The sequence below is a fragment of the Acipenser ruthenus genome, chromosome 1 (genome assembly GCF_902713425.1).
Source record: "Acipenser ruthenus chromosome 1, fAciRut3.2 maternal haplotype, whole genome shotgun sequence".
NCBI lineage: Eukaryota > Metazoa > Chordata > Actinopteri > Acipenseriformes > Acipenseridae > Acipenser > Acipenser ruthenus.
Window position 1 is genome coordinate 33,828,941 of NC_081189.1, and position 27,177 is coordinate 33,856,117.

Here is a 27,177-nt window from a genome sequence, read left to right on the forward strand (position 1 = left end):
GAAAATGCCCGTCAATTGAAATTGTAGATTGTAAGGTGTTTATTTTACAACACGTTCCGAAAGTTGCTTTATTTAAATTAATACAAAACATCCTGACTGAAACTGCTCAATCGTATCATCCTCTCTGGCTGCCGTAGTTAATTCAAGTTTCACTTGAAGAAGTGCATTTCGGGAATCTGTGTACTGCTGGGCTTCTCTCTGGAAAGATGGCGGACGCGTTTGGAGACGATTTGTTCAGCGTGTTTGAACAAGAGGAAAAAGCAAGCACCAAAAAACGAAAAGAAGTCGACAGTGGAACCAAGCCTGGGTATGGAAAGATATGCACACCTGTTGTGGTGTTTTTTTTTTTTTTTTTTTATGATTCCTGCTTGGACAACAGTAACATCCAATTTTTGTCTACACAGTTGAAGAGGGAGATGTGCGTTTAGCACTGCTGCAGTGCTGGATGAACACGTGTTGTTGTATCTTTATTTTTAAAACAAATTCTAATCAGTCACAGTAATAGTCATTTTCAGGTGTTAACATTTAATAAATAATATACTTGACTTTTATCACTGTAGACTACTACCGTACTCAAAATCAAATACGTCAACGTGTTGACGTAAAGAGTAACCTACCGGTAATCCCAATCATTTCATATTAGTACACAGTAGTACACGCCTGCTCCAAATACCAGTTGCTACTCTAACAGCTATACTCAAAACAGCTATACTCTAGCTGGTTTATAAAATATTAGTAATTTTACAATGCATATAGTCTACAGTATAGCACGAGTTGAGTTCAATAACTAGACAGTACGTGTCCCGCCATGCCATGGTCCTGTAAATCCACAGTGTCCAACATAAACAAAGCTGGTGCTATGGAATCTTTTGAAGTAAGAAAAACCAAGCAATAAAACAGTGAAATGCTTCAAACTATCAAGAAACAATATACTCAGGATAAATGTTATATTTGTAGCGGTTTAAGAACAACAAAAATACAGGATAACTTTGTTATTTAGTAGCAGCAGTCAGGATAATACAGGCATTAATCTTCTTTCCATAAGAGTGGCATTAATAACAACTAGTTGCTTTTAAGTCACCTTTTCACCAATTTTGTTGTTCACATATGATTCTTACTAGCCAGCTTTACCCAAATAGTTATTTGGACAATGTATTTCTTTCTTCTTATTTTTTTACCATTACAATTATAATTCCTTTCTGACAATTTAGTTAAATTGTATCAAATCAATGGATCATTTTGTTAAATACCAGTACATCACCTTGTACTGCACAGTGTGTATATACTTTTATTTTTTTTTAAAGGAAATCTCCACATGGCAAACCTAAAGCAGATAATATTGATTCCACTGCAAAAAGCAAGCGTGACCTGGAGAACGATGGAAATGATGAAATAATATTTGGGAAGAAGCCAAAGCTTGAGACAATATCTGCAGAAGAAATAAAGTAAGTTCATATTTAATGTGTTTTTTTTTTTTACTGTGTTTGCTTCAGTTGATACATGCTAATGATAAGATTTGCTCACACAATGGGGGGTCTTAAACATTTGTGTATCGTGATTTTATTCAAAAGGTGTTTTCTTTTTCTTTCATTCAGATATACATAAAATGAGATCTTGAAAAATAAATAAATAAAGCAAACAGATTTGCATTAGAATGTTGCTCTCAAACATTACTAGTTTTTGGCATCCTTCAATTAGAAGTCGCTAATCTGTAGAAGGCACTTTTACTGCTTACTTTGTGTGTGCATTGCATACATTGTGTATTTTCAATTTAGGTCCCAGAAATACAATTCCAACCATTAAAGTGATACTTAAAAATAACAAACACTGACTTGTTTTCAAAAGACTGCAGGAATCAAGATTTATCTGCTCATCGCAATAGAAGTAACCTGTCAGTGGAGGAGAACAGCAGGGTTAGCTTTTTTATGGAATGACTATTAACAATATAAGTTCTTAGAATCATGGTTGTTATGAACATTTGCATTATTATTTATTGAGATGCATTTAAGACCTGTGATTCTGACCACTGTCGAGAATAAAAGGATAAATATAGGCAAAAAATAATGCCTTGTCTACACATATGCTGATGAAAGGGACAGTTATGTTGTAGCCCTAATTATTATTTATTTCTTAGCAGACAGCCTTATCCAGGGTGACTTACACTTCTTACAAGATATCACATTATTTCTACATACAATTACCCATTTATACAGCTGGATTTTTACTGGAGCAATCTAGGTAAAGTATCTTGCTCAAGGGTACAGCAGCAGTGTTTCACACCTGGGATTGAACCCACGACCCTCCAGAGTCCAGAGCCCTAACCACTACTCCCCTAATAATACATGTTGCTGCCACAATATACAAAGAGTTGGTTCATAACTCAAAAGTGTTTAAGTCTTTTTTTTATTTTTATGTTCTAACAAAACAGGAATTTAAGAATACAGAATTTAAATTTTGAATATTTGTATGCATTTCATTTTGTTTAAGTGTATTAACACAAACTGGAGTCAACTTTTATACTGAAGTGTTACATTCATAGCTTAATTTGGAACCTTAAAGTGTTTCCTTTTTGAGACCCCTGCTTCACATGTAGGACGTCAACATGGGATATTTACTGGGCTTTGTCCATTTGCTAGTTTCCTATTACAGTGTTTAACCTGAGAAATCAATTTCAGTCTTGCAGATCTCATGCCCAAAGTTAAGGTGGAACAGGTGGAGACTGTAGAAGGCTGTACACATGAGGTAAGTCAATGCATCACAGTTATGCGATTATCCAATTAATGGTGAGACAAAATGGAACAGTAATATTCAGGTTTAAAACAAGACAAATTCATCAAGTATCATATACAACAAAAAATAATGGGGACTTTTACAGTATGTGGATCACAATTGTGCTATTTGTCATATTTTAACACCACGCCCCACATTAATCTGAGGTGATCCTTTACAAACTGTTACGCTGCTGGTATATCACCTTTCATCATTTAGTGTTAAAAAAAAATAAATAAAAAAAATACTGGTAAATGGAACACACAAAAAAAAAGCCACAGTGGTAAAAGATATCTCGTACTGCATATTAGTTTAGTGATATCCGTAAAATCAAATTCTTAACATTGGAGTTTTCTGGTGTTGGTTTTTTTTAGCCTTCTCCTTTTAGGTGCAAAGAATTGTTCAAAGAATGTTTGGTTATGCCCTCAATATTTCTGTATTTAGGTGGCTTTGCCTGCAGATGAAGAGTATACTCAGTTGAAACCTCGTGTTGGAAAAGCAGCAAAGGTATTAAACATTTTGTATACTTCTGTTTTTATCTGTTAAATTTGCTCTTTTCCAGATATTTTAAAATATTGTTTCTTAATTGGGCAGTAATGGACTCCACTCATGTACCAAAGGTGAGTGTGGCGTCCATTACAGCCCAGCAGATTTTACGTGAGTAATCTTTTTCTTCAGAATGTGCCTGATAGTAACAGATTTCATATGAAAATTGAGTAAATGTTTATTCAAACATGAACAGTCTGCAAGTAAGCAGTTGGTTGTATATCAATTTCTTTGATTAACTTAATATGAACAGCGTTACATTTTTCTGATCTTAATCAGGCTTAATAGCAATAGTAATTTTTTTCACAGATGACTGCACTAGATAACATCCTAAAACCATTAAGCAGGTTTAACATTACTGATAACCCTTTTGGGTGACTTACTTGACTACTGTGGTTCCATGAACAAGTGTAATATTAATATTATCAGGTGAGAATTTCGAGGGTTAAACCTGAGTATGAAACAGGAAGATAGATAATAAATGAGTATAAATCAGGGGTTTTGAAAGGGTGTTTTGCGCACTCTTGTGGGCACTTCGAAGGGTCATAGAGTGTACACAGGATGACTGAAATGCAAAAATGAAAGTGAAAGAAAGTAATCTTGACTTGATTTTAATGGTAATATATATTTTCTAAACCAGTGTGCATAAATATTTAGCAGCTCATAGGTTAGTATAGTTTCAAAATGATCATCCACCGGTACGCATGTGTGATTTCGATTGAGTGGATTTCCACTCTGATATTAGGGTGAGTGAAGCGGGCATCTGCCGATTGCCAATGAAGAGCTCTGGGCGTTCTGTGCTGCTCAAGAACTTTGCAGTTTTCAACTTGTTGTGTAATTGATTACTAATCAGTGAAGCACAATTTTTTGGTTTCTTTTTTAGAAGTATAAATGCTTCTGTAAACAAATAATAATCACAGTAATTTGACGGTATTTGTTTTATTTATTAGGCACGGCTGAATTTTAGTAACAGCAATAGCGGCTGGTTGAATTTCTTTTCGATAGAGTACATCCAGATTATCCTGTGTGTCATTTTGAGTCAACAAAGGATACATTTCCTGCTTGCGAAAGAAAAACGAAGGAAGAAAACACGAGTGCAGAAAGTGCAAACAGTCCTTTTGGTTGTTAGCGTTAATAAAACATTTTATTGTTAAGGCTGTTTTTTGTTTTTTTTTCACTGTTATCGCAGATTTCATGATTTCCGTGAAAGTATTGCCATATAATGTGTAGTTCCCTGTGAAAATGTCCATTTCTAAAAGAATTATTACTTGAATAAATACAGCAAACCTTTGCCTTGTTGACACACTACCTGTTACACTGCATCGGTTCAGTTTGTTTCTACCTGGTAGATGATTGAACTCACTTCATAGAGCTGCACGATTTCAATGAAAAAGACACTGGCTGCATCAAAGACCGGAAATAGATTGCTCTGTCCAGTACAAGGGGACCTTTCATGTGTTATTTTTACATATTTGTTTTTGTTTTGTTTTGATAATTCACTGATGGTGAAAATAGAATGTCTAAGAGGTGGACATTTAAAATACATTTTACAATTTAGCATTTGCTCTTTCAGGTAAGCATTTAAATATTTCGAAGCACTTGTTGTAAAATAACTGTTAATTGTTTGTTTTTTCTGCTTTAATAAATATTATATTCATGAAATATCTTGAAATACCTATTTTTAGACCATGAAATAAGACTACTTTTTTTTTTTACTGTGAACAAAATACAGCCCTAATTATTGTTAGTCATTATAGTTTTATCTTGAGGCTAATGTTTTTGTATTGTAAACATTTCAAATGGAACACAATTATGCAGACATGGGAAGTAAATGGTAACATGATAAACATTTAGGCTACAGTGCAGGCTATTTTGGATTATTTATAACAACTTTGCCGCATAGAAAGCGAGTACATGTGTTTCCGAAGAGATTCCTAAATACTGTCTCTTGATTCTGTGCATACAAAGTTATTAGAAGTTTTAAGAATTACTGTTTGGTATTCTGTTCTAAACCAGCAGTTTGTCAGTCCCAGATTGTTGCGACACAAATGTGTACATTACATAAACCGGGGGTGGGGGGGGTACATATGTTAATCAGATTATTCTGCCTTTTATTGCAACTGGAACCAACCATTCATTAGAGCAAAAATTGTAGAGGGGTACTTGAGCTGAAACCTCCAGACAATGTTGAAAACCACTGGTATAAACATTTGCCAACCACTGGAGGGTGTAGTTTACCTTGTAACCATATCTCACAGTGGCTTTTTTCTTTTTTGTAGGAGTATCCCTTCATTCTAGATCCTTTTCAGAGAGAGGCTATTTTATGTATTGACAATAACCAGTCTGTCCTGGTATCTGCCCATACTTCAGCAGGAAAAACAGTATGCGCTGAGTAAGTAATTTTTATCACTGTGCTACCATTATATATTATAATAGACAGAAATAACCTTATGTGTTGTAACTTGTAAAGTATAAGGTAATTTACAGTTGCCCATTTCTCTTCCATTTAGGTATGCTATTGCCCTTGCTTTGAGAGAAAAGCAGCGAGTTATATTCACCAGTCCTATTAAGGCCCTGAGCAACCAGAAATACAGAGAGATGTATGAGGAGTTCCAAGATGTAGGCCTAATGACTGGCGATGTCACCATTAATCCCACAGCTTCATGTCTTATTATGACCACAGAGGTAATGTGCTCCTCAGAACTGGTTTGTTGAGCATAAACCATACAATTGCTGACAGCACTGGTTCAAATCTGCTTTTGGCTTTATTTGAAACCAGTGTCATCCTTCATCAAAGGTTGTCTGAAGCAGTTCCGTTACTTCATGAATATCTGTTGTCATCTGTAGCCATTCTGTGGTATCTTTATTTAAAGTGGGCGCACACTCAAATGCATGAATTCTGCAGTTTGTTTTTCTAGATAGTGATTTCCAGAGTAAAGAAATGAAATGTTGCACTGTACATCCTCTACACTATAACAGTGCCTTAGAGCTATATGTGCCCTCCTTGTGGGATTGAATGTCTTTTATTGTAGCAGAATACTTGGTTCATCTGCAAGGTGGAATAAATTGAATTCATCCATGTCCCTATGATTACATATTACAGCACCAGTCTTCACAGTTTTACTTGGGATGTAAATGTAAAAAAATAAAATACTTCTACTGTATACCCATTAAAACAAGGGATAATAACTATTCAGTGCAGTGCTTTGTCATTTACTGGATTTCTATTGCATACAATTGTGCGGTATTCTTACAAACATCTAATCGCTATTGTTTTCCTCTGCAGATTTTAAGAAGTATGCTCTACAGAGGATCGGAGGTGATGAGAGAAGTAGCATGGGTTGTATTTGATGAAATCCATTACATGAGAGACTCAGGTATTGTATCTGCAAAGTGACCCATTTTACTATTTGTAAACAGTGTATCATACCTTGTCTTCAAGGAATAACGGATGAAGGCATTCACCAAAATGTTAGAATTTATTAGTTTTACCTACATTTTTAGAGTAGAGCATTTAACGTGATTTATGAAGAGCAAATATTTTGATTGTTCCCTGCAAAATTTAATTTAGCAACATTACAAGGTAGAGCTGAAACAAAACCATAAACCACTAGTAACAAATCCACAGGCAGGATTTGTGAAAATGAACTCCTAAAAATTAACATGCTATGATGCAAGATAACTTCAAGAGCTGCACCCTTTTGAATTAAAATGAAATAAAACGTAATCCTTCATATGGGGCAGGCACAGTGTAAATAAACTGGCAAATAGTCGATTACTGATAATCGGGATTTCTGCTTAAATGGGATGGGAGATGGTTCTTCCCAATGCTATTTATGTTGTTTAATTGGGACGTCACTTAATTTAATACAGTAAATAATGGGATACAGTATTTTCAAATGATGAACGGAGATCGCTTTTCAGAGGAAGACAGGTTTGCGTAGCACAGTGCAGAGATTATGCTGTGACTTGTGTAAACCATGATGAACTCTTGGAGGAGCTGGAGTCACCTGTGGTTTCTCAGGCTGCTGTTGCAAAGAAAGTTGGCGTATTAACATCGCAGGTGCCTTGACTTGTGATAAGATGTGATTTTCATCTTTATTTCAGTTAGAAATAAAAAAACATTTTGTTTAGGAGAAAAACAAACAATTGACTCATATTTTAAATGTTGTATTTAACATGTAATCATAATGTTGTGTGATGTCATTATTTCTTTTCATTTAGAAACAAAGTTTAATTGATACAGCTGCTTATTCTGGATATTTTTACTTCTCCTGAGGCATCCCGATTATGCCGCACCGACACTAGTAGTAAGACAGTAATACATAATGCTAATTATGCTTCATTCCATCAAAACTCTCCCAGGATACATTTAACTCCAAACAACTGATTAATAAAATATCATATCAAGAGAAATATTTTTAACTAGCAATACTTTTTTCTTTACATTTCTTCAACCTTTAAACTGCTGTGGCTTTTTCTTGTAGAGCGTGGTGTGGTTTGGGAAGAAACCATTATTCTTCTTCCCGACAATGTTCACTATGTGTTTTTATCGGCCACCATCCCCAATGCACGCCAGTTTGCTGAGTGGATCTGCCATCTTCACAAACAGGTATTTCACTCTTTTCTACTAATATGGAAACATTCTCAACCTCAATGTACAGTAAACTGCTGAGCCAAATATGTAGGGGTTAAATCCTGTGATTTTTGTTCTGATTGTAACAGCTTGTCTATATACACACTATGCAACAACCAGTAATGTGCTTTCTTTGCTGGGAAAATGACATGTTGCATGAAAGTAGAGTAGTGCGCATCTTTTACTGCCACTAAAAAACAGCTGCGTACAAGAAGTTGCGAAGGGTTCATTGTAGTTCACAGAGCAATTTGTTGCATGCAGCTTGATCTGAATGCAAGTAGTAAATGTCATGAGGTTCTTTTTTTCTTTTAATTGATCAAATATATTTTTGTCTTCTTGCAGGCCTGCCATGTAATATACACAGACTATCGACCTACACCACTGCAACATTATATCTTTCCAGCAGGGGGTGATGGACTTCACTTGGTTGTGGATGAAAGCGTAAGAACTTATATGTATTAAATGACATCAATCCAAACAAATATAGATCCTGCTTCTCCTTACCTCCAAATTAGTGAATATCTTTGGGAACATCTGCTTTTGTAGTAGGAGTGGGAGGTTTTGAGTTTAAACAGGAAGCAGTTCAACTAATACTTTTCTGTTAAGTAGATAACAGGCAAGTTTTTCAAATTGCAGGTTTTTGCTCTTTCTCGAAATAAGCCAGCTGGAAATACGAAATATGCCAAGAATATCCACTTGAAATAAAAGGGTTGAATTAGTTTGTGAAGCATAAGTTATAGCACTCTTTTTGGCTTTAAATTGCCATCAATATTTTGTAGTTGTGTGTGTGTTTTTTTTTTTTAATACATGATAATTTCCATCATGCTGTGATTTATGATGCTGCTTAAATAAACATTAAGAAGAGAGTAGTTCATTCCAGTCTGAGAGGGCAGCAAAAGCTTTCCTTCCAATAGTATTTCTCACTGTTGGTATTTTGAAATATTTAGTATCCCCAAAATGTATTTTTCTTAAAACTGACTATATAGATAAACCGGCAGCTTATTTGCCCCTTTTAAAAAATGATCTGGTTCCAGTGAAAGCTCCTTCTATTCTCAGGTGACTAAGTTTAGCCTGTTGTACAAAGTGAATGATGTTCTAATGGAGCACACTGAAGAATAAATCTTAAAATCCTTGTATCTATTTTCTTTAACGTCACTTTACTTCCGGTCATGTATATCACATCACCATAATCCAGAGTTGGAAACAGGATTTGATTAAAGTATTGTATTAAGCAGTGATGTAGATCACACAATAAAAGTTTTGCTCCACTTTTCCTACAACTAGCCTTAAAGTGCTTTTCAATTTTAAGTGGTGTATCAATATGAACACCTACATATTTAAAACTGTCATCTCCCTCCAAAGGAATACTTTTGTCAACATAAGTGACGATATTAAAATGTGAACGGATATTTTGCACCCTTTTCTCTGAACCAAACAACATGGCATTAGCCTTTTTTTTTTAAATTCAAAATCAGACCAGTCTTGAAGTTCAATAAAAATCACTAATATGTTGAAATGTCATGTGGTGATAACCTAATGCTTCCCCCCCCCTCCCCTGCAGGGAGAGTTCAGAGAAGATAATTTCAACACAGCGATGCAAGTGTTGAGAGATGCAGGTGACCTGGCAAAGGGAGACCAGAAGGGCCGTAAAGGAGGAACTAAAGGTGTGTAGAGATTTCAGTTTGGAGCTTATGTTTTCTGTCAATTTAATAAGTTCACCTATACTACTAAATTGTATCTTTAGGTCCGTTGTCTGTTGTAAAGTGGTTATTTACAACAACAGTGAAACAACGACTACACTGTTGTGTCACTCACTGACTGCAGAACAAACTGAAAATTGTAATTATCTAAAAATGTCTCATCGGTTATGAGGCTGTTCATTTCTTTAACGTAGGCGTACCTCCGACCTGTCCCAGTTTAAAAAAAAAATAATTATATAAACTACTTGCTGTTTCTAACTACTAACAAGTTTTGCTGGTGCGAGTATTATTGTCCCTGAAGTATTTTAGCAGAGAGGAAACCATGCAGTATTTACACAAAACACATTACTGTACCTGTGCTGTATTCCAGAATGTGGACTGTTTTTAAGGGAAAAAAATTCTCATGAAAAATTCCAAATTACTGACAAATGGTCTGTAATCTTGTATTTCTTCTGTGACAAAAATGGTTATTGTGACACACGATAGTAAGAGGCATGAGTGTAACATAGAAGCAATAACATAGATGCAAGTTTTCCTTTAATAGCTGTGTTTTTCTTTTGTAGGGCCATCAAATGTGTTCAAGATAGTGAAGATGATCATGGAAAGGAACTTTCAGCCTGTCATTATCTTCAGTTTCAGTAAGAAAGACTGTGAAGCCTATGCACTGCAGGTTTCTAAGCTGGACTTCAATACAGGTATTGACTTTTTAAAAGCACTTGACCTCCTGTAGATGGGAATGGAAAAACAGATTTTTGTTCATTGCTTTTAAGGTTTGATAGTTGATTTGCATGTGTTTTCTTTCAAGTCTTATCTTGCAACTACAAGGTCTTGCATTATGTCAAGACCTTGTAGTTTTTATTTTTCCCTCTCTCCTCCAAGGTATAGTATAGCAGGGATGTAAGTGTTTAAGCCATACCAGGTATTATTGAAAAGTTAATTAAACCTATCTTGTTACCTATACACCGGCAAATTATGCTCATAGTCAAACCTGGAATGGATCAGTGCTATGCAGTGGGTCTTATTTCTGACCATCTATAGCCTCTCGTGCCGAGTCTGGTACTGGCATAGAACAAAGCCACAATGATGTTGAAACCCATATGTATTACATGAGCCGTTTGCTGTGTTAACTTTATTAAGGGATACAATGCTGAATGTATGACTGAGATGAGGCCTCAGCTGTATAGCTGTTTATAGTTAATTAACAATGTGATCTGCACAGATTGGCCCCTCGTGTTCCCCGTGGATTTTTCTGAACCTGTACAATAATTTAACAGTCTATGCCAGCTAGATGAGCAACAGCATTTGATGAGCAGCAGCATTTGAAGATCTGCCTCAAGCGTCTTTGTCAGCCCTGTGTAATGCTTAAGAGTTAAATGTTCCAACCCCCAGTAAAGCAGTCTAACATTTACAATAGAATGCACTGTTCTGTTTACACCAAACTGCTGAAGCTGTCTTGCATGCTACTGCAGTTTTCTTCCTCTATGATCTGCCCATTTGTTTATTATTGTTTTAATAGTTTTAATCTTTCGTATTCACATATTTGTTTCTGTCCCATGCCTGTGTCATGTTGTTAAAAATCAGTTACTGTAAAGGCTGCCTAAAATCTTTTCTTGTGCTGTGCATAGGATTAAAAAAAAAAAAAAAAAAAAAATCCATCTCCTATTCTCCTTTTGCTCCTGCAGACCTATTTTTGGAAGAGAATTCTGTCAGGCTTGCATTTTACGCATGGACTCCCAGCTCCTAGTACTGTAATATGGAGATGATGTAAAACATCTGAGTCTGTTTGTTAGTATTGCCTATTCCATGTCCAGCATCCAAGAATGTTTTTGACATGCCAAGAAAATAATAAAAAAATAATAAAGTATGGTTTAGCAATTGAGGATCTTGGATGCAAGTCTCTATATAAAATGAAATACACAAAAATAAGACAGGAAACATGTTGCATTCTCCTGTATTGATTGTGTGTGTCCAGCATTGGAGGTAATGTTATGGCTATAGATGCATTCCATTAATATTAAATAACTTGTTGAGCTTGGAGGCAAAGCAGAATTATTTTTCCTACACACACTAAAGTTTCTTTCCTAATTTGAATATCACACTTTTTAAAAGTGTGAAGTGACAGTCTGTACCCACTGGTTAATGAGGTAGTCTGGTGCTGTATGTAGTAACGTCTTTTTTGGCAAGGAACATGTATGCCATTTCCACATTGGAGTTATGTGCAGGCCAGTTTAGAGTGCTTCTTTCTATTCACCATCTCTAAACATACTGTTGTGCTTTTACTTAAAAGAATGCATTGGCCGTGATACCTGCAGGTGCCTCTTGGGCTTTCCCTTGCATCTCTGCAGACACACCTCAATCCTGACCTGAACACCTCCATTCACTCCTGGCCCAGAGACTGACATATTATGGTGTAATGTGATGTCCACTGGTTTCTGAGTTGAGGAACGTAGATCTCAAAGTTTAAACAGTAGTTTTTTGGTTTTTTTAAATATGTTTAAATGCCTTTTTTATTCCATTTTGTTTTAATACAGAACTGGTTTGGATAGCTATACAATATTTTACTATATGCATCATCACTTTCAATACTACTCTGTCTCTTCGTCTGTGCGTTCTCATGTTCAATTTTAGGCAGTTAAACTTAAAGCATTATTTAATCCCCTAGTAAAAAAGTAATAATGTAGCTTGTTGGTTCACAAAGAGCTGTATTTTCAGATTGAGATCCCATGCAGTACAAACACTGGATAATAACTAGTATTTTAGGTGGTCCCTTTAGGTTCTTGCAAGTGGGGTTTGACCACACATCAGCTAAGGCCAAAAACAATATCAGTGGAAATAAAGTACCAACTTTAACTCTTAGCAATGCACTATTTGAAACACCAATATTGAGAAAGCATACAACCCTTTAGGGAGATTAATTTTCAGCTCCCTCTAAGTCAATATTTTAATACCTTAAATGCCTTGACTTTAACATACAATAACTCTTTGCTGAACAAAACCCAGGAGGCAGCAAAGGTTAGTCAGTGCAGAAAAGCCAAGTGGTTTATGAGCATGACCTCGAAGCATGCAGCTCAATTTTGGTAAACCTAGAGGTTACTCAGTGTAGATAATATGGATACAAAAATGAAACCAGCTATATATTAAATGCACATGCTGAAATGTATAGAATTAGTCAAATGCATCCATGCCTAATAAAAGAAATCATTTTTAAAAAAATGTCACACGCATGGGAATTTCCTTTGTAATTTATTTATATAAACATAAGAATGGGGTTGTTTTTTTTTTTTTTTTACATCAGTCATTTATTTAGTAATGAGTTCAGTACGCTGTTAAATGTGACTTGCATAGTCACCCATGCATTTGTACATATAATTGTTTGCTTGCCCTAAATACAGTACAGATTAAGATTTATTTGTAAGTGTTTGTTTTGTTTTCTTGCAGTAAAGTCATTTATGTGCTTTTCATGTACTGTCATATACAGTACTAAAATAAGTGCAGTATATTGTTGAAGGGTCCTTACATCAGTAATGTATAATTACATCTACAATTTATATGTCGAAAGGCCTTGCTGTCAGTTGTGGACCTCCATTTTAAATCTGCCTACAATTAACTGAGCTGACTTGTCAAAGAGCTGTACTACTACATTAACAAACAAGCTATATATATATATATATATATATATATATATATATATATATATATATATATATATATATATATATATATATATATATATATATATATATATATATATATATATATATATATATATATATATTTTTTTTTTTTTTTTTTTTTTTTCCAGTGAAATCAAAGAACCAATTTAACGGATTTCAGTCTTTGAAAAAAAATAGTGCTGCTGATGTACACATTAGTCATCTGAGGCAAAACTAGTAAAATAAAATCAATTTCAGAGTTTTGACAAAGAAGTATCCCATATTGGTAACTGTAAATTACGTACAGTGTTTGATTGTAGCTAGTACTGGGCAACAGTGTAAAATATTAGAAGGAACCATGCCCAGGCATCTCTTTATGGTGCAGGTGTGTGATTCCCTAGAGTAACCTTCGCAGTGCAGTGTTTTTCTGATGAAAGCCTCAAACAAATAAATCGGGAGCAATATCAAAAATACATTTCCTTTTAAAACGGGAAACTAGGCTCTGCTTTTAGATCAAGGTCGAGCTTTTGAAATGGGTTGTAGCCCTTTTCCCAGAAGAAGCGGCTACGACAAAATTCACTGCTTTTACTAAAAGCAGCTGCTCTACAGTTGTGAAACTTCAGAGATTGAGCTGTAGTACTTCTGATTTCCTTTGGTATGTGTGCCAGTGACATTATTTGGCTGACTCTTCATCAGCACCATGTGTTCTGTCATTTACTTACTGGTTATAAATGTCAGTATTCTTGCACAAAGTGGTCTTGTTTACAATATTTCTTGTTTTGAAAAACTCTCTTTGTGAATGAAGAAATGACGCACATATAGCTTCCATATTTGCAATCTTAGTTTGGTACAAAACTGTGTTCTTTGATTTTCTTGCTTAAGATACATTACTGATGGTATCCATAAAAAATAAACCTATTCACTGCCAGATGTTTTTACCTCTGGCAATATTCAAGATACAGACGACATATTTTCACACAACTGTATTTTATCATTCTCTGTTTTATTACAGGTGGTTTCAAATTCAAATGAACCATTTCATAGCAACATTGTTAACTTCTGGACGACATGATGAGACAGTTTACAAACCATTTAATCTGACATTCCATATTATGCCCAGAGAATGTCTTGTTTTAGTTCACAAAAACTTATTTATTTTAAAATGAATGTTAAGTGATGCATGCTAGCTTCTGTAATTAATCCATAATTAATAATCTGATTTAAAGTGTGTGTTCCATTTCAGAAACACAATCTGCATGCAATGCTGTTTTCCTAAACTACCAGATGTATAAATATGCCATGATGCTCAGCATGATTTTATCGGCTGTTTTCTTGTATACATGGAGTACCTTGACAGAATAGTTTCAAGATCAGTTGACAAGTAGTATGCTAACGTGACTTTTTACATAGAATTGCCCCAAACAATTGAACTATTCTGATTTATAACTGATGTCTTATAGATGAAGAAAAGAAGCTTGTGGAAGAGGTCTTTAACAACGCCATTGACTGCTTGTCGGATGAAGACAAAAAACTTCCCCAGGCAAGTCAGCTTTCTGTTTATCAACAGGACTATGAATAATTAGTACAGTTGGTGAAACGTTTGAGTTGCAAATTTAATATAATGCTGTTCTTGTTACTAACCTACGACAGTGCCTTAACAGTTCAGTATTCAGCAGTCAGTCACTGTGTTTCTTGATTATAGGCCAGGGCAAGTTCATTAATTTTTTTCACTTAAACCATGGGAGTTTGAACTTTGAGTTCTCTCAGACCTCCACAATTTTTTTCTGCATATATTGCCATCTGAACATGTGTGTCCTGTCAGCCAAATGTGGTTCTTTGTTTGTTTGTGTCCCAATGTCTGTCAATGTTATGTTGCTCTTGGCAGGGAAAGGGTGACTAGAAGTTTATAAGCCACATCATAGACCTGAAAAGATTTTCCTGTGGTGCTGTACTGATTTATAGAGTATTACATTAAACTACTTTACTCATATTTAAATATTTTCAAATAGTTCTCTTTTGATTTATTTTCATCTTGCAATGTTAATTTGTTAAATACATTTCCTGTTGGTTCTTCACTGCTGTATGGTAACACACACACCAAAGCTGGGAAGTGGTTATTTTGTGATGAAACATCAATCCCTCAGAGAAATGCATAGAAATTGTATTTTAAAATGTGTTTATTTATTAGTGCTGGGACGAACAAAGCGGATTTTCATGTTAGGATATTTGCTTATAATTGAATTATACGTTCGTTCTCAAAGTAATAAAATCCATTATATTGCTCTGAATGCAGGCAGACACAGCATAGCAGGGGGGGGCGTGGCCCCTGTGTGTGTGCCTTTTATTTTACAGCAAGGCATTACACTATGTAACACATTAAAATAAAAAAAATATCCCAGGAGTAGAGAATACGTAAAATTGTTTAGGCCTTTACCCCAGTGAATTACGTAGATGGCTTACGGTATTTTTCTTTTTAACCAAAAAAGATTGCAAAATGCACATTATAGTAATCTGTGGCAAAATATCCCCCCGAAAGAGGGTAAATTAGTGGGGTTTAATTTTTATTTATTTTTTAATCTGTGCCGTCCCCATTATTTTTTACCCACCCACCAGATAATCGTAAACCAGCATTTTTTAGTCGAATGCCTGCTGAATAATGCTACGTTAACATATTTAATTGCATTGAGTCGAAATTACGCCTTTATTATCGCATCTCCAACTCCCAGCATAGCAAAAACATGACCTGAACACTGACCTATTGCCAGAGCGCTCTCTCTGCGTCCCGCCTCCAGATAGACAATCTGTCAGCTGTGATTTACGAATTTGTGTTTGATTGTATTGATTGTATTGTATTGATCCGCCAATACCACCTTGCTATGTTTCTTTTCTAATCCCAGTGGAGTAGACAGCACCTATATATTTTCTTTACGTTGTAGTCATTTAAAGTGGGCTCAGAAAAAACACAGGTGGCCGTTATCTGCAGTATTGAGTGACCAAAATGTCACAAAAGAAACTCGGCACTTCCTTGATCTCAAACCAGAGCAATGGGATCTTTTAAACAAGCTGCTTAAAGTGTTGTCCCCAATGGAGAATGCTACACGTTATCTCAGCAGTGAGTGCAGTCTTACGCTGTCATCACAAACTTGGTTGACAATTAAACCAGCAATGAGTGATTCAACTGCTGTTAGACAAACAACAACTTTGATCAAAATTGATCTGGAGAATCGTTTCTTAAACAATTTAAATTCAAAATCTGTACAAGTGCTAAAAACTGCTCTTGATCCCTGATTTAATATGCTTAATTTTCTTTCTGATGTGCAAAATCAAGAAGTCAAGAGAGAATTGGAGTCCAGATTAGGATGTGCACGCAACCCAGAACTGCCAAATACTGCTCTAGCTGGAGTCTCAGGTGCTGTTTTGGATTTGGGAAGCGAGACAGAATCGGGATCGGTTTCTGTCTGCGATACCGATGCACTGACCTCATTCCAAAATACCTGTGGCCCAAAGAAAACATAACATTACAGCTGTTTGGGGACGAAGATGAGGAACTACCGAGTTGCAAGAACCCAAACTATCTGTCACAGAAGACCCGCTCTTATGGTGGAAGCAACATGCCTCGCATTTTCCATCACTGTCCCAACTTGCAAGGGATATGTTTTGCAAAAAAGTCCTACATAACGTATTCATACTCCTTGAAAATTTTTCTACTTTAAATAAAGTGTTACATTTAATGGTGTTTATTCCCTTTTGAAAACTAACGAATATCTAAGTCTTGGACAGACATAAAAACACCATGTTCGTGAGATTCTGACTCTCTCTAAAGCAGCACAACGCCTTTTTGATCCAGGTGGCCTTAGAGATCACTATGCCTATGCGTGCATAATCTGGTTTGTTTTACTTTTTGCTGTCTAAACTTTGAGGCTCAAGAGCTGTTGTGTTGATTTTATTTTTTTTATAATATTTATTAATCTCACATCACTGAGCTCTTTTTTTCATTTGCCATTTTTTAAATTGTCACACAACTAATGGCGAGGTGGTGAAGTGCAAGGTATTTTTGTCATTTCTAGCGAATACGAACATTTGATTTCTGTATCTGAATACATGTAGTAAAAAAAAAAAAGAAAAAAAAAAAAAAATTGTTTGATTATTCGGATATTTGTCCCAGCACTAATATATATAAATGTATTATTTCAAAGGTTGAGCATGTGTTGCCACTGTTGAAAAGAGGAGTAGGGATTCATCACGGCGGTTTGCTTCCTATCCTGAAGGAAACTATTGAGATTCTGTTCTCTGAAGGCTTGCTGAAGGTTAGTTGTAAAGTCTGTTATTTGCAATTACACAGTACACACGAGAAAAGAGTTCCTGCTATCTATTGCAACATATACCGCAGTGCCCTTGCAGTGTGTAGCACACTTTAGTGTAAATGGGTTGCCCCTTGTAATTTGTGTTGCAAATGAAATATTACATTTGCAAGTAAGTTTGTCATAAAGGGCAAGAATACTTACTTGACAGACTTTGATAGAGGACGAATAGGAAACTGCTTGGTTGGCAGTGAAGATTATATGTCCAACTCTTGCATACTGTAAGTACATAATAGTTTGTTTATTTGTCTATATATTTAAACTGAGCCATGCTAACATCTAAATAATGGATCCTGATTTCTTTGGTTGTTTCAGGCCTTGTTTGCAACAGAGACATTTGCCATGGGAATCAACATGCCAGCCAGGACAGTTTTATTCACAAGTGCCCGCAAGTTTGATGGAAAAGATTTTCGTTGGGTAAGTGAGGAGCCTTTTGGTAAATTGTTTCTGTTTCAAGCTCTATTAACAGCCACTAACCGCACCCCAGAATAGCTGTTTTATTACTTTGTGGGAGGGGTGGATTTAGAGTTCTTAATTATACTTTTTGTTTTTTGATTTAATGATCTAGATTACTTCAGGTGAATATATTCAGATGTCTGGGCGAGCTGGCAGACGTGGCATGGATGAAAGAGGAATAGTTATTTTCATGGTTGATGAAAAGATGAGCCCAGCAATTGGAAAGCAACTTCTTAAGGTAAATAAGAAATGGTGAGCTCACATTTTAGAAACCACGGAGTGGTGATGTAATAATAATATTCAGCCGTTTTGATTAAATATTGAAAGTACTGGCGGTCCTGAAGGAAGCTGTTTTGTATTGATTGTCAGCCAATTAAGACATAAACTGAAGACATTAACTACTGGTTTAAGAGAAATGCATTAAAAGCAGTTTCAGTAGCATAAGGGATTCAGCCTCTCCCCACTGATTTAAGATTGTAGCTGACCATCATTGATGCAGCAATTAAAAAAAAAAAAAAAATAATAATAATAATTCTTATTAAACAATAAGGAGTCATAGAAGTAGCACAGAATCCTGGCCCCTTTGGCTATCTAATCTACTGCACTACAGACCTTTTAAAGCACAGAAGTTGAGGGTATTGGGGTGCAGAGATAGTTTAGTTATTGTCTGAGCAGGGATTTGAGCCCAGGATCTTCTGCTTAAGACCCTTACTCTGATTATTAAACCAAAACTGCCTCCAAGTCCCTTGCTTGTGAAGCAAAAACAATGCGAATTAAGTTATGCTACATGCATCATGTTACAGTGCAAACCTACACACAGCTGTTTATGGAATTATGTGCATGTAATACATACATGTTTGGTTTGTTTTCTTGCAAGAGAAAAAGTAGTTGGTGTTGCCTGAGCTTTTGTTTGTGACTCATTTCATAATGAAGTGTGTGCGTGAGATCTGCAGACTTTGTGGTGCCTCTGGTGAGCTTAGCGGAAGGCACCCACAAACATTGAGCACAAGCTGGAACCAGGCCAGATTAATGAAGGAAAAAAGAAACAAGATCTCTCATCGTAGTGTAACTTTTTTTTTTTTTTTTTTTAAACTTTGCTGTGTACACTGTTGCTCCTCTCTATAAAGGAGTTACATTACTAACTAAATTTATAACGTAACTCCTTAACATTCTTAATTAAATGATCACGTCCCCATTAGAACCTAATAGTAGCAACTACAAGTATCACCACAAGTAGTGTCTCGCCCTCAGAATGTCATTGAAATTCATCATATTTAGCACATTTAATATTTTATATAAGCAGCTTAAATTAAAGATGCCACTTTGCTACTTATCAATTCCAAAAGGAAAAAAAAATAGGTTTTATAATTAGTCATCTGTCTTCTGAGCTTACCACATTTGTTTCTTCTGTATGTGGTGCATATAGTATTTAAGCTGTTTATAAATCTCCAGGTGTTAAAGCAATGTTTCCTGCTCCAGGCACTTAAAACATCCGCTCATTCAACATTTTCAAGTTTGCCGAATCTCCCATAGTCGTTTTGAAGTGATTCAACACTTGGATCAGTATTTAGGAATGTGTTTGTGTGCTCGAGGAAGGACTTTATGCTTCATTTGAATTCCTTGCTAGGACAGAAGTCAAAGTTCATCCCCTTGGAGATCTACAAGGGTGGTGGGACAATGTTGAAAAAAAATGTGGTTTGGCAGTATGAGTGAAAGTCCCATGGCGGTTATATATCCTGTACTTATTTCATTATTATAATAGTACACTTTTTATATAGCAAAACATTTCTGCTTTTTCCTTGCCAAAAACATTTAATAAAGGCCGTGGATGGTCACCAATCAGTCATTTTGATTGGATCCTTGTGACATTAATCAACACATTTTATATATCACTAAAATGACAAGGAAGCCATTGAAACCTCTCCAGGCTTCATATCTTTACAAAAAATAGTCCCCAAGATACAGCGACAGCCAATGCATCAAATTGAATAATAAGAAGGAACATGTCAGGCTGCATTAGGTTACAGCTTGTAACAGCAAGCTAATCATGTAAAGTTATTAAGGAAATGTGTTCAGGTCAAGCCATTGAGGGAAAACTGCAATTGGTTGGTAAACTGATACTGGTTTAAACCAGTTTCAGTTTTTAGAGTTCAAAGGGTTACTGGGGCTCAAAACAGCAATAAAAAAGGAAAAGGTTAGGCCTCAAAGACTTGAAACAGGAAAGTAACTACCTTACATTGTTGAGCATGACGGCTAGGAAATGAAGGCACTCGGCCAATTGTGTTCCAGTTACTGAGCTTTTGTCACCATTTGTATCGTTACTGACAAAAACATTCATACGCTTTAGTAGTAAAACATTGAAGCAATGTGTCTTTCACTGTCACTTTTGGTATGCGTTTAATTGACTACAAATAAAAACACTGAAACGTATACATTAAACTTAGGATTTTAAAATGTTCCATATAGTCTTCCAAATTGTATTTAATTTTTGTAAATCAGCCAAAAAAAATATATATAGAGGCTTTGTAGTCAAATGGTTAAAGCCAAAATATTAGAACATTCCAAGTTTGGATGGGCTTTTCTTTCCTAGCTATAAAATTGTGTAGAAGGAGGGTTCCACAAAATATTCGTTGCAGGGGTCTTGGGGGCAGGGTATTTTTTATTTATTTCATGGAAAATGTTGTTGTAAATGCAGTGTGGTGCCAATGTTTTACAGACAGGTTTCCACATGTGGTGCATACATAATCGCTGCTACTAGCTGCTCTACTGTAAACCTTGGGTGGTTTTAAAAATGTAAAGTTTAAAGTTAAATCTATATAATGTTTAATTGCAGACACACCTCTCTTACCACAAATATGTTTTTCCATGGCAACTCTATGGCTGCTTAAAGATACCAAAAATACAACCTGTAATACTTCCAATACAACTGTCCTGTTATATAAAGTGTGCATGTTTTCAGATGATTGCAATGTGTTTGTTTTCTAGGGTTCTGCTGATCCTCTCAACAGTGCTTTCCATTTGACCTATAACATGGTGTTAAACTTGCTGCGTGTTGAAGAGATTAACCCTGAATACATGTTGGAAAAGTCTTTCTATCAGTTTCAGCATTACAGAGCCGTCCCAGGAGTAGTGGAGAGTAAGTATCAGCCTTAAGTAACAGCCGAATGGCTGAATGCACAGTTTTCATTGTATTGGAATTTAAAGGTCATTAGGGGTCAACTATGGATGGGCTGTGTAAGTGGCATAGCTCCTGTCCTCCACTCCATGAAAGGAGCAAGGTTTTGCTGAAAACTGCAGAAAGATATGAGCTTTGTTAGTATTTTACTTTTTAAAATACAATAACGTTTTGTAAATTGAAAGTACTGCATCTACAGTGGCGCTCAGAAGTACTCACCCCCCTTTTCCACATTTTATTGTGTTACAACATGGTATCAAAATGGATTTAATTAGGAGTTTCTGCCACCGATCAACACAAATAAAGTCCATAATGTCAAAGGGAATAATAGTCATTTTCTATACTTTTGAGGCATAAGCAATTAGGAAATAACACTACCCAGGAACCAAAAAAAAAAAAAAAATTGTTACACGGTGTAATACATCGTAGACAATCCAAAACTTCATATAATGGAGAGTTTATAGACTTTTTTTTTTTTTTAAACGTGGAGATAGTCTCCATGTATGCATGTTCTTCCTGCTTCTATAGCTGAAGTTTTAGGGTCTCAAATTTTAGGTTTGCAATGGGATGTATAAACTATGCTGCCACTTCCTTTCCGTAATTGTGTCCTTTCTGCAGACCACAGATTGAGAACCACTGCTATAGATAATGAATGATCCCTTGTGTTTAAGATGTCGGCAATCATTTTGTTGCACCAAAATTTGTTAAATATTTGTTTCACTATCATTCAACTTTCAGCTTAATTCCCTCATCTCTGTCCGACTGCCTGTTATGTGCTATAGTATGTAAGAGTTTGCTTGTACAGTATCTAATCAGTACACGTTCAGACAGATGGTATACATCAACTGGTTTTCATGTTTTGATTACATTGTAATGCATTGTAGATTAATTAGTTGGCTCCAAACACTGTACCAGTGGTTTCCCTTCACAAAAGTGTTAATGACATATTACAGAAACCAAGTCTCTGACACTGATCAAATACGAGTGTGTGTATATTTGTTAAACAAAAAATAAAGAAAGCAATAGAAACTGGAGCAAACCATGGAAACTATAGTTCCTCTGAATGCAAGAGGATGTTTTAAGGTACCATGCTTAAGCTGTCATAGATGCTGCCATTTTTTTATCCTAGATATGCCTACCGGTGTAACTGGTGTTAGAATCCTTTTTTTATTTTTATTAACTATATACATACCGAATTACTTTGAATTACCGCTGCCGTTGAATAAGTGCTGCACTCGGATACCATATTTGTAATACACGCCACCCTCATAAGCAGCGCTCTCTATAATGAAACACATTTTTTTTCCAAAGCACAGTATGGCAAAACATTACAAATAGAAAGAAAATGTGTTGAATACACTTGAATAAAATGTATTTTAATACAGTTACAATCTGGAGCATACCAATATTCTACTGTAAAGTTTATGGAACCCAAACAAAAAAAGAATACCGTAGGTACACAGCACTACGTACTGATACTAATGTAGGAGTAAATACAGCAGCACTAATATATATAACACACAAGCATAACAATAGTGTGTAACGTCTTCATGTAGGGTTTAAAAAACAAACAAACAAACAAAAAAATTGCTTCAACTATTGCTTCAGCATTCTCCTCTGCTGTTCTGGGATTTTTTTTGTTAAATGCCCAGATGACCGAAACAAGATTTCCATTACACGAGAGTAGATGTTAAAACTTCATGCTGATTTGAACTTGGCTCTCGCCAAGATAAGCACCACCTAAGACGTAGCTTTACAGTAAACTAATGTGATCCATATGTGTCTCCATCCATTTACGTTTCCTTCCATATGATAATGTAGATATCCTTCTGTCTGGTGTTAATGGCTGAAGTGTAATGCTGGCTCCAGGGATCAGCTTATTTTGCCTCCCTGGCGCATCAGCACACACAGCGGCTGCGATGCTGGCTCCGGGGATCAACCACAGTGCGGCCTCCCCAGCGCATCAGCATGACAACCGTCTGGATTGAGCTAAGTAGGGTACATCTCTGGAGTTTTCAAGTGGGCACCTTCCATCCTCAGTGTTTCGTCGACTAGCCCACGACACCTCAAGAGGGCTCGACGGTGATTCTGGCGTCCCAGCATCACCCCCCTCCGTCCCCCACTCAACTCAGCCCAGCTTACTTACCTGTACATCAGCGTTTCTTTCTTTCGTGCTTGAGATCCCCAGCCAGAATCTTTCCGTCTCAACCGCAGCCAGTTGCTGCTCCTCTCTGCTGCTTCAGATAAGTTCTTCACTGTGCGACGCAACTCTTGGCCACTGAATCCGACGTCTCTGAGAAACCGGGTTGTAGAGTGTGCCACAAATCCTCGACAACCCACTTCCACTGGGTAAACCCGAACTCTCCATCCTCGCTGTTCCGCTTCAGTGGCTAGTTGAGCATACCGCAGTTTCTTCCTCTCATACGCCTCATCTACAGCATCCTCCCATGGCACTGTTAACTCTACCAGGTGAACAAGGCGTGCTGATCCAGACCACAAGACAATATCTGGTCGAAGGTTAGTGGTGGCAATCTCAGGTGGAAAAATAAGCCGTTGACCAACATCTGCCAGCATATTCCAGTCTCTAGCAGCTTCCAGTTGTCCTGGGCGAGGATTGGTTTTAACACCTTTTCTTGGTGGTTGCTCTCCTGGGCGGAGGAATGTTGTCTTTTGTGTGTAATGTTTTGATGGAACAGGTGGCAACTTATTGGTCATGTTACGCTTGTCTTCCAATGCTAAGGCCAAACATTGCAGCACCTGGTCATGGCGCCAAGTAAACCGTCCTTGGCTAAGAGCCACCTTACATCCTGTGAAAATGTGCCTTAATGTTGCAGGTGATGAACACAAAGGACATGAGGGATCCTCTCCTACCCAGAGGTTTAGGTTCTGTGGTGATGGGAGAACATCATATGTTGACCTGATGAGGAAACTGATCCTGCTCTGTTCCATTGACCGTAGGTCTTGCCAGCCAATCTTGCGTTGTTCCACACTCTCCCATCTCATCCATTCTCCCTGCTTGGCCTGGGAAATGGCCTTTATACACCTCATCCTCTCCTCCTGCTTTTGCACCTCGTTGACTACCAGCTTCCTCCTTTGAGCTGGGGCTGCCTTGTGCCATGTAGGAGGAGCTGAACTGAAACCAAGACCCCCTCTTCCATGCTGAACTTGCCCCATGATATCACCAATTCGAAGGGCAGCCTTTGCATCTTCCACAGCTTTCTTTGCCGCCCACTTTCTTCCAGTTTTCAACACAGGTGCTGCCTCCCTTACGCACTTATTGCGTGACTCTACTAATGTCATTTCCAGTCTGACCTTGGCGCACTTAAACTCCTCGGTTAGAGCAGAGACTGGTAGCTGCAGTATTCCTTTACCATAAAGTCCCACTCTGCTGAGGCAGCGTGGAACTCCCAACCATTTCCTGATGTATGAACTGATTAAAGCTTCCAGCTTCTCTACTGTTGTCAAAGAAACCTCGTACACAGTCAGTGGCCACAGCAACCTCGGCAGTAGACCAAACTGAAAGCACCAGAGTTTTAGTTTACCTGGTAGAGCGCAGCTGTCTATGCTCTTCAACCCTTCCACTGCTTGTTGTCTAACTTCTCCCACACGAACTGTGTCCTTTAGATCCCCGTCGTACCATCTCCCAAGACTCTTCACTGGCTTCTCAGACACTGTTGGTATTGCCTCACCATTAATGAAGAATGTTTTATCTACTACTTTGCCTTTAATTATAGAGATGCTCCTTGATTTAGTGGGCTTGAATTGCATTCGTGCCCATTCAATGTTATTGGTTAATTTGCCCAATAATCGATTAGTGCAGGCTACTGTTGTAGTCATGGTTGTCATGTCATCCATGTATGCTCGAATTGGTGGTAGTCGCATTCCAGAAGCCAAGCGCTCTCCTCCTACTACCCATTTTGATGCCCTAATGATTACTTCCATTGCCATGGTAAAAGCCAGTGGAGAAATGGTGCATCCTGCCATTATTCCAACCTCTAGGCATTGCCATGTAGTGCTGAATTCTGAAGTTGAAAAACTGAATTGCAAATCTCCAAAATAGGCTTTCACTAAATTTGTTATTGTCATCGGTACACTGAAAAAATCAAATGCTGCCCAAAGTAGTTCATGTGGCACTGAACCATATGCATTAGCCAAATCCAGGAATGTCACATGGAGCTCCTTCCTCTCCTTTTTAGCTGATTGAATTTGTTGCCGGATCACATTGATGTGTTCTAAGCAACCTGGGAAACCTGGAATGCCCGCTTTTTGTATTGAAGTGTCAATGAAGCAGTTCTTTAATAGGTAAGCTGACAATCTCGGAGTAATAATGCTGAAGAAAATCTTGCCTTCTACGTTTAATAGGGAAATGGGACGAAACTGACTGATGCTTGTAGAATCTTTTTCTTTAGGTATAAAGACTCCACCTGCTTGGCGCCATGCTCTTGGTACAACCTGTTTTTCCCATGCCACTTTCATCAATTTCCACAGAATTTGTAGAACTCCTGAAGCACTCTTGTACACTCTGTACGGAACTCCATTAGGCCCTGGAGATGATGAAGCCTTTGCTTTTTTCACAGCTTGCTCTATTTCTTTCCACTTAGGTGCACAGTCCTCCATTTGGTATTCTGGTGGATTGATAGGTGGGATGTCTGACGGAACTGACATAGGCTCCTGCCTTTTTAAATCTGTATGTGTTTCCTCCAAATATCTCTCCAGCTCAACCTTAGATGCTTTTAGTGTGCCATTCATCTCACTGGTGAATAACTTCTTTACAAATTTGAATGGGTCTTTATAAAAGTTGAATGCAAACTGTGCAAGTGATATATCATCGAGGCACAACCAATCTCTGGGGTCATTTGACAAGCGTAAGTTCATATTATTCCTTTGGTAATGTGTTACGAACCTTCAAAGGTCAAGATGTACCCTTTGTTGCAGCCCTAATTTAAACACTAAGCAGATTCATTTATTCAAATTCATTCAAAACCAAAATGGCATTTGCTCAGGTGCAAAGTTTGCACCACTTGAAATAACATTTAGCATACAAATACAAAATACAACCAAACAAGCCATATTTTTCCCAAAAGGAATCAACCGCTAATGCTTAATAATGGTATCTTTCGACTCCCATTCCAGCCGACAGTTGCAAAATCTGCACATCATTATTTTGTCACCCACCGTCAGCTGCAAACATCCCCTCATGCTAATTATTTGCAGCGTCGTTTAATTGTTATGCATGGTTTAGTTATTTTAGAAATGTCTCTTCTCTTCTATCACAATTCTCACTCCAAATTCTACATTTGCGCAAGTTCTAGACAGAGCTTCCCTTTCCCTTCAGACAGCATCTATGGTAATGGCTGAGCCTTGACAACTACGATTACAAGTATTTATTTAAAGTGTTTTTTATATAAACCTCCCAATTTAAAAATGTTATTCTATGTTTGCTTTATAATTTTTAGTTATTTCATTTTTATATGTTGCATATAGTGTTTTCGCATTTTGTGAAAAAAACAGGGCTCTAGTTATGACCTAATTATAGAATGATTGATTCCCTTTAGTAGACACATTAATAAAGAGCAAGTAAGAACTATGACTCAAGTTAGATCTTTGATAGAACACCCTCCCACTATGGTATCACATCCTTGGTAAAAAGGATTAATGGGACCAATTAGATATTTTTCAGGTACTAACAACGATTTGCATAAGAGTTGGAAAGAAACTATGCTAATAGTATTGTCACTACAGTAAACAAATAAACAGTACAGCGTGTCAGTGGGGAGAGTCTGGTGTAATTGCTTAAATGTACTTGTGGCTTACCCAGAACGAGTGTGTGTGTGTGTGTGTTGGCGGCTATTGTTTCAACATTCTCCAATGTGCATAAATG

At 36.8% G+C, this 27,177-nt stretch overlaps 1 protein-coding gene across 1 annotated transcript in view; it reads left to right on the forward strand.

The window, feature by feature from the left end:
• Positions 1-3: 3 nt before the first annotated feature.
• Positions 4-27,177, forward strand: part of LOC131737120 (exosome RNA helicase MTR4) — a 53,236-nt gene continuing 26,062 nt past the window's right edge. Inside the window, exons 1-16 of the mRNA XM_059024048.1 lie at positions 4-307; positions 1,305-1,445; positions 2,676-2,742; positions 3,214-3,276; positions 5,595-5,707; positions 5,826-6,000; positions 6,602-6,692; positions 7,803-7,927; positions 8,294-8,392; positions 9,513-9,615; positions 10,215-10,346; positions 14,765-14,844; positions 17,501-17,611; positions 17,981-18,082; positions 18,234-18,359; positions 21,107-21,257. Coding sequence (XP_058880031.1) covers positions 207-307; positions 1,305-1,445; positions 2,676-2,742; positions 3,214-3,276; positions 5,595-5,707; positions 5,826-6,000; positions 6,602-6,692; positions 7,803-7,927; positions 8,294-8,392; positions 9,513-9,615; positions 10,215-10,346; positions 14,765-14,844; positions 17,501-17,611; positions 17,981-18,082; positions 18,234-18,359; positions 21,107-21,257 — 1,780 coding nt within the window. The 5' untranslated portion in view covers positions 4-206. The remainder of the gene's footprint in view (positions 308-1,304; positions 1,446-2,675; positions 2,743-3,213; positions 3,277-5,594; positions 5,708-5,825; positions 6,001-6,601; positions 6,693-7,802; positions 7,928-8,293; positions 8,393-9,512; positions 9,616-10,214; positions 10,347-14,764; positions 14,845-17,500; positions 17,612-17,980; positions 18,083-18,233; positions 18,360-21,106; positions 21,258-27,177) is intronic.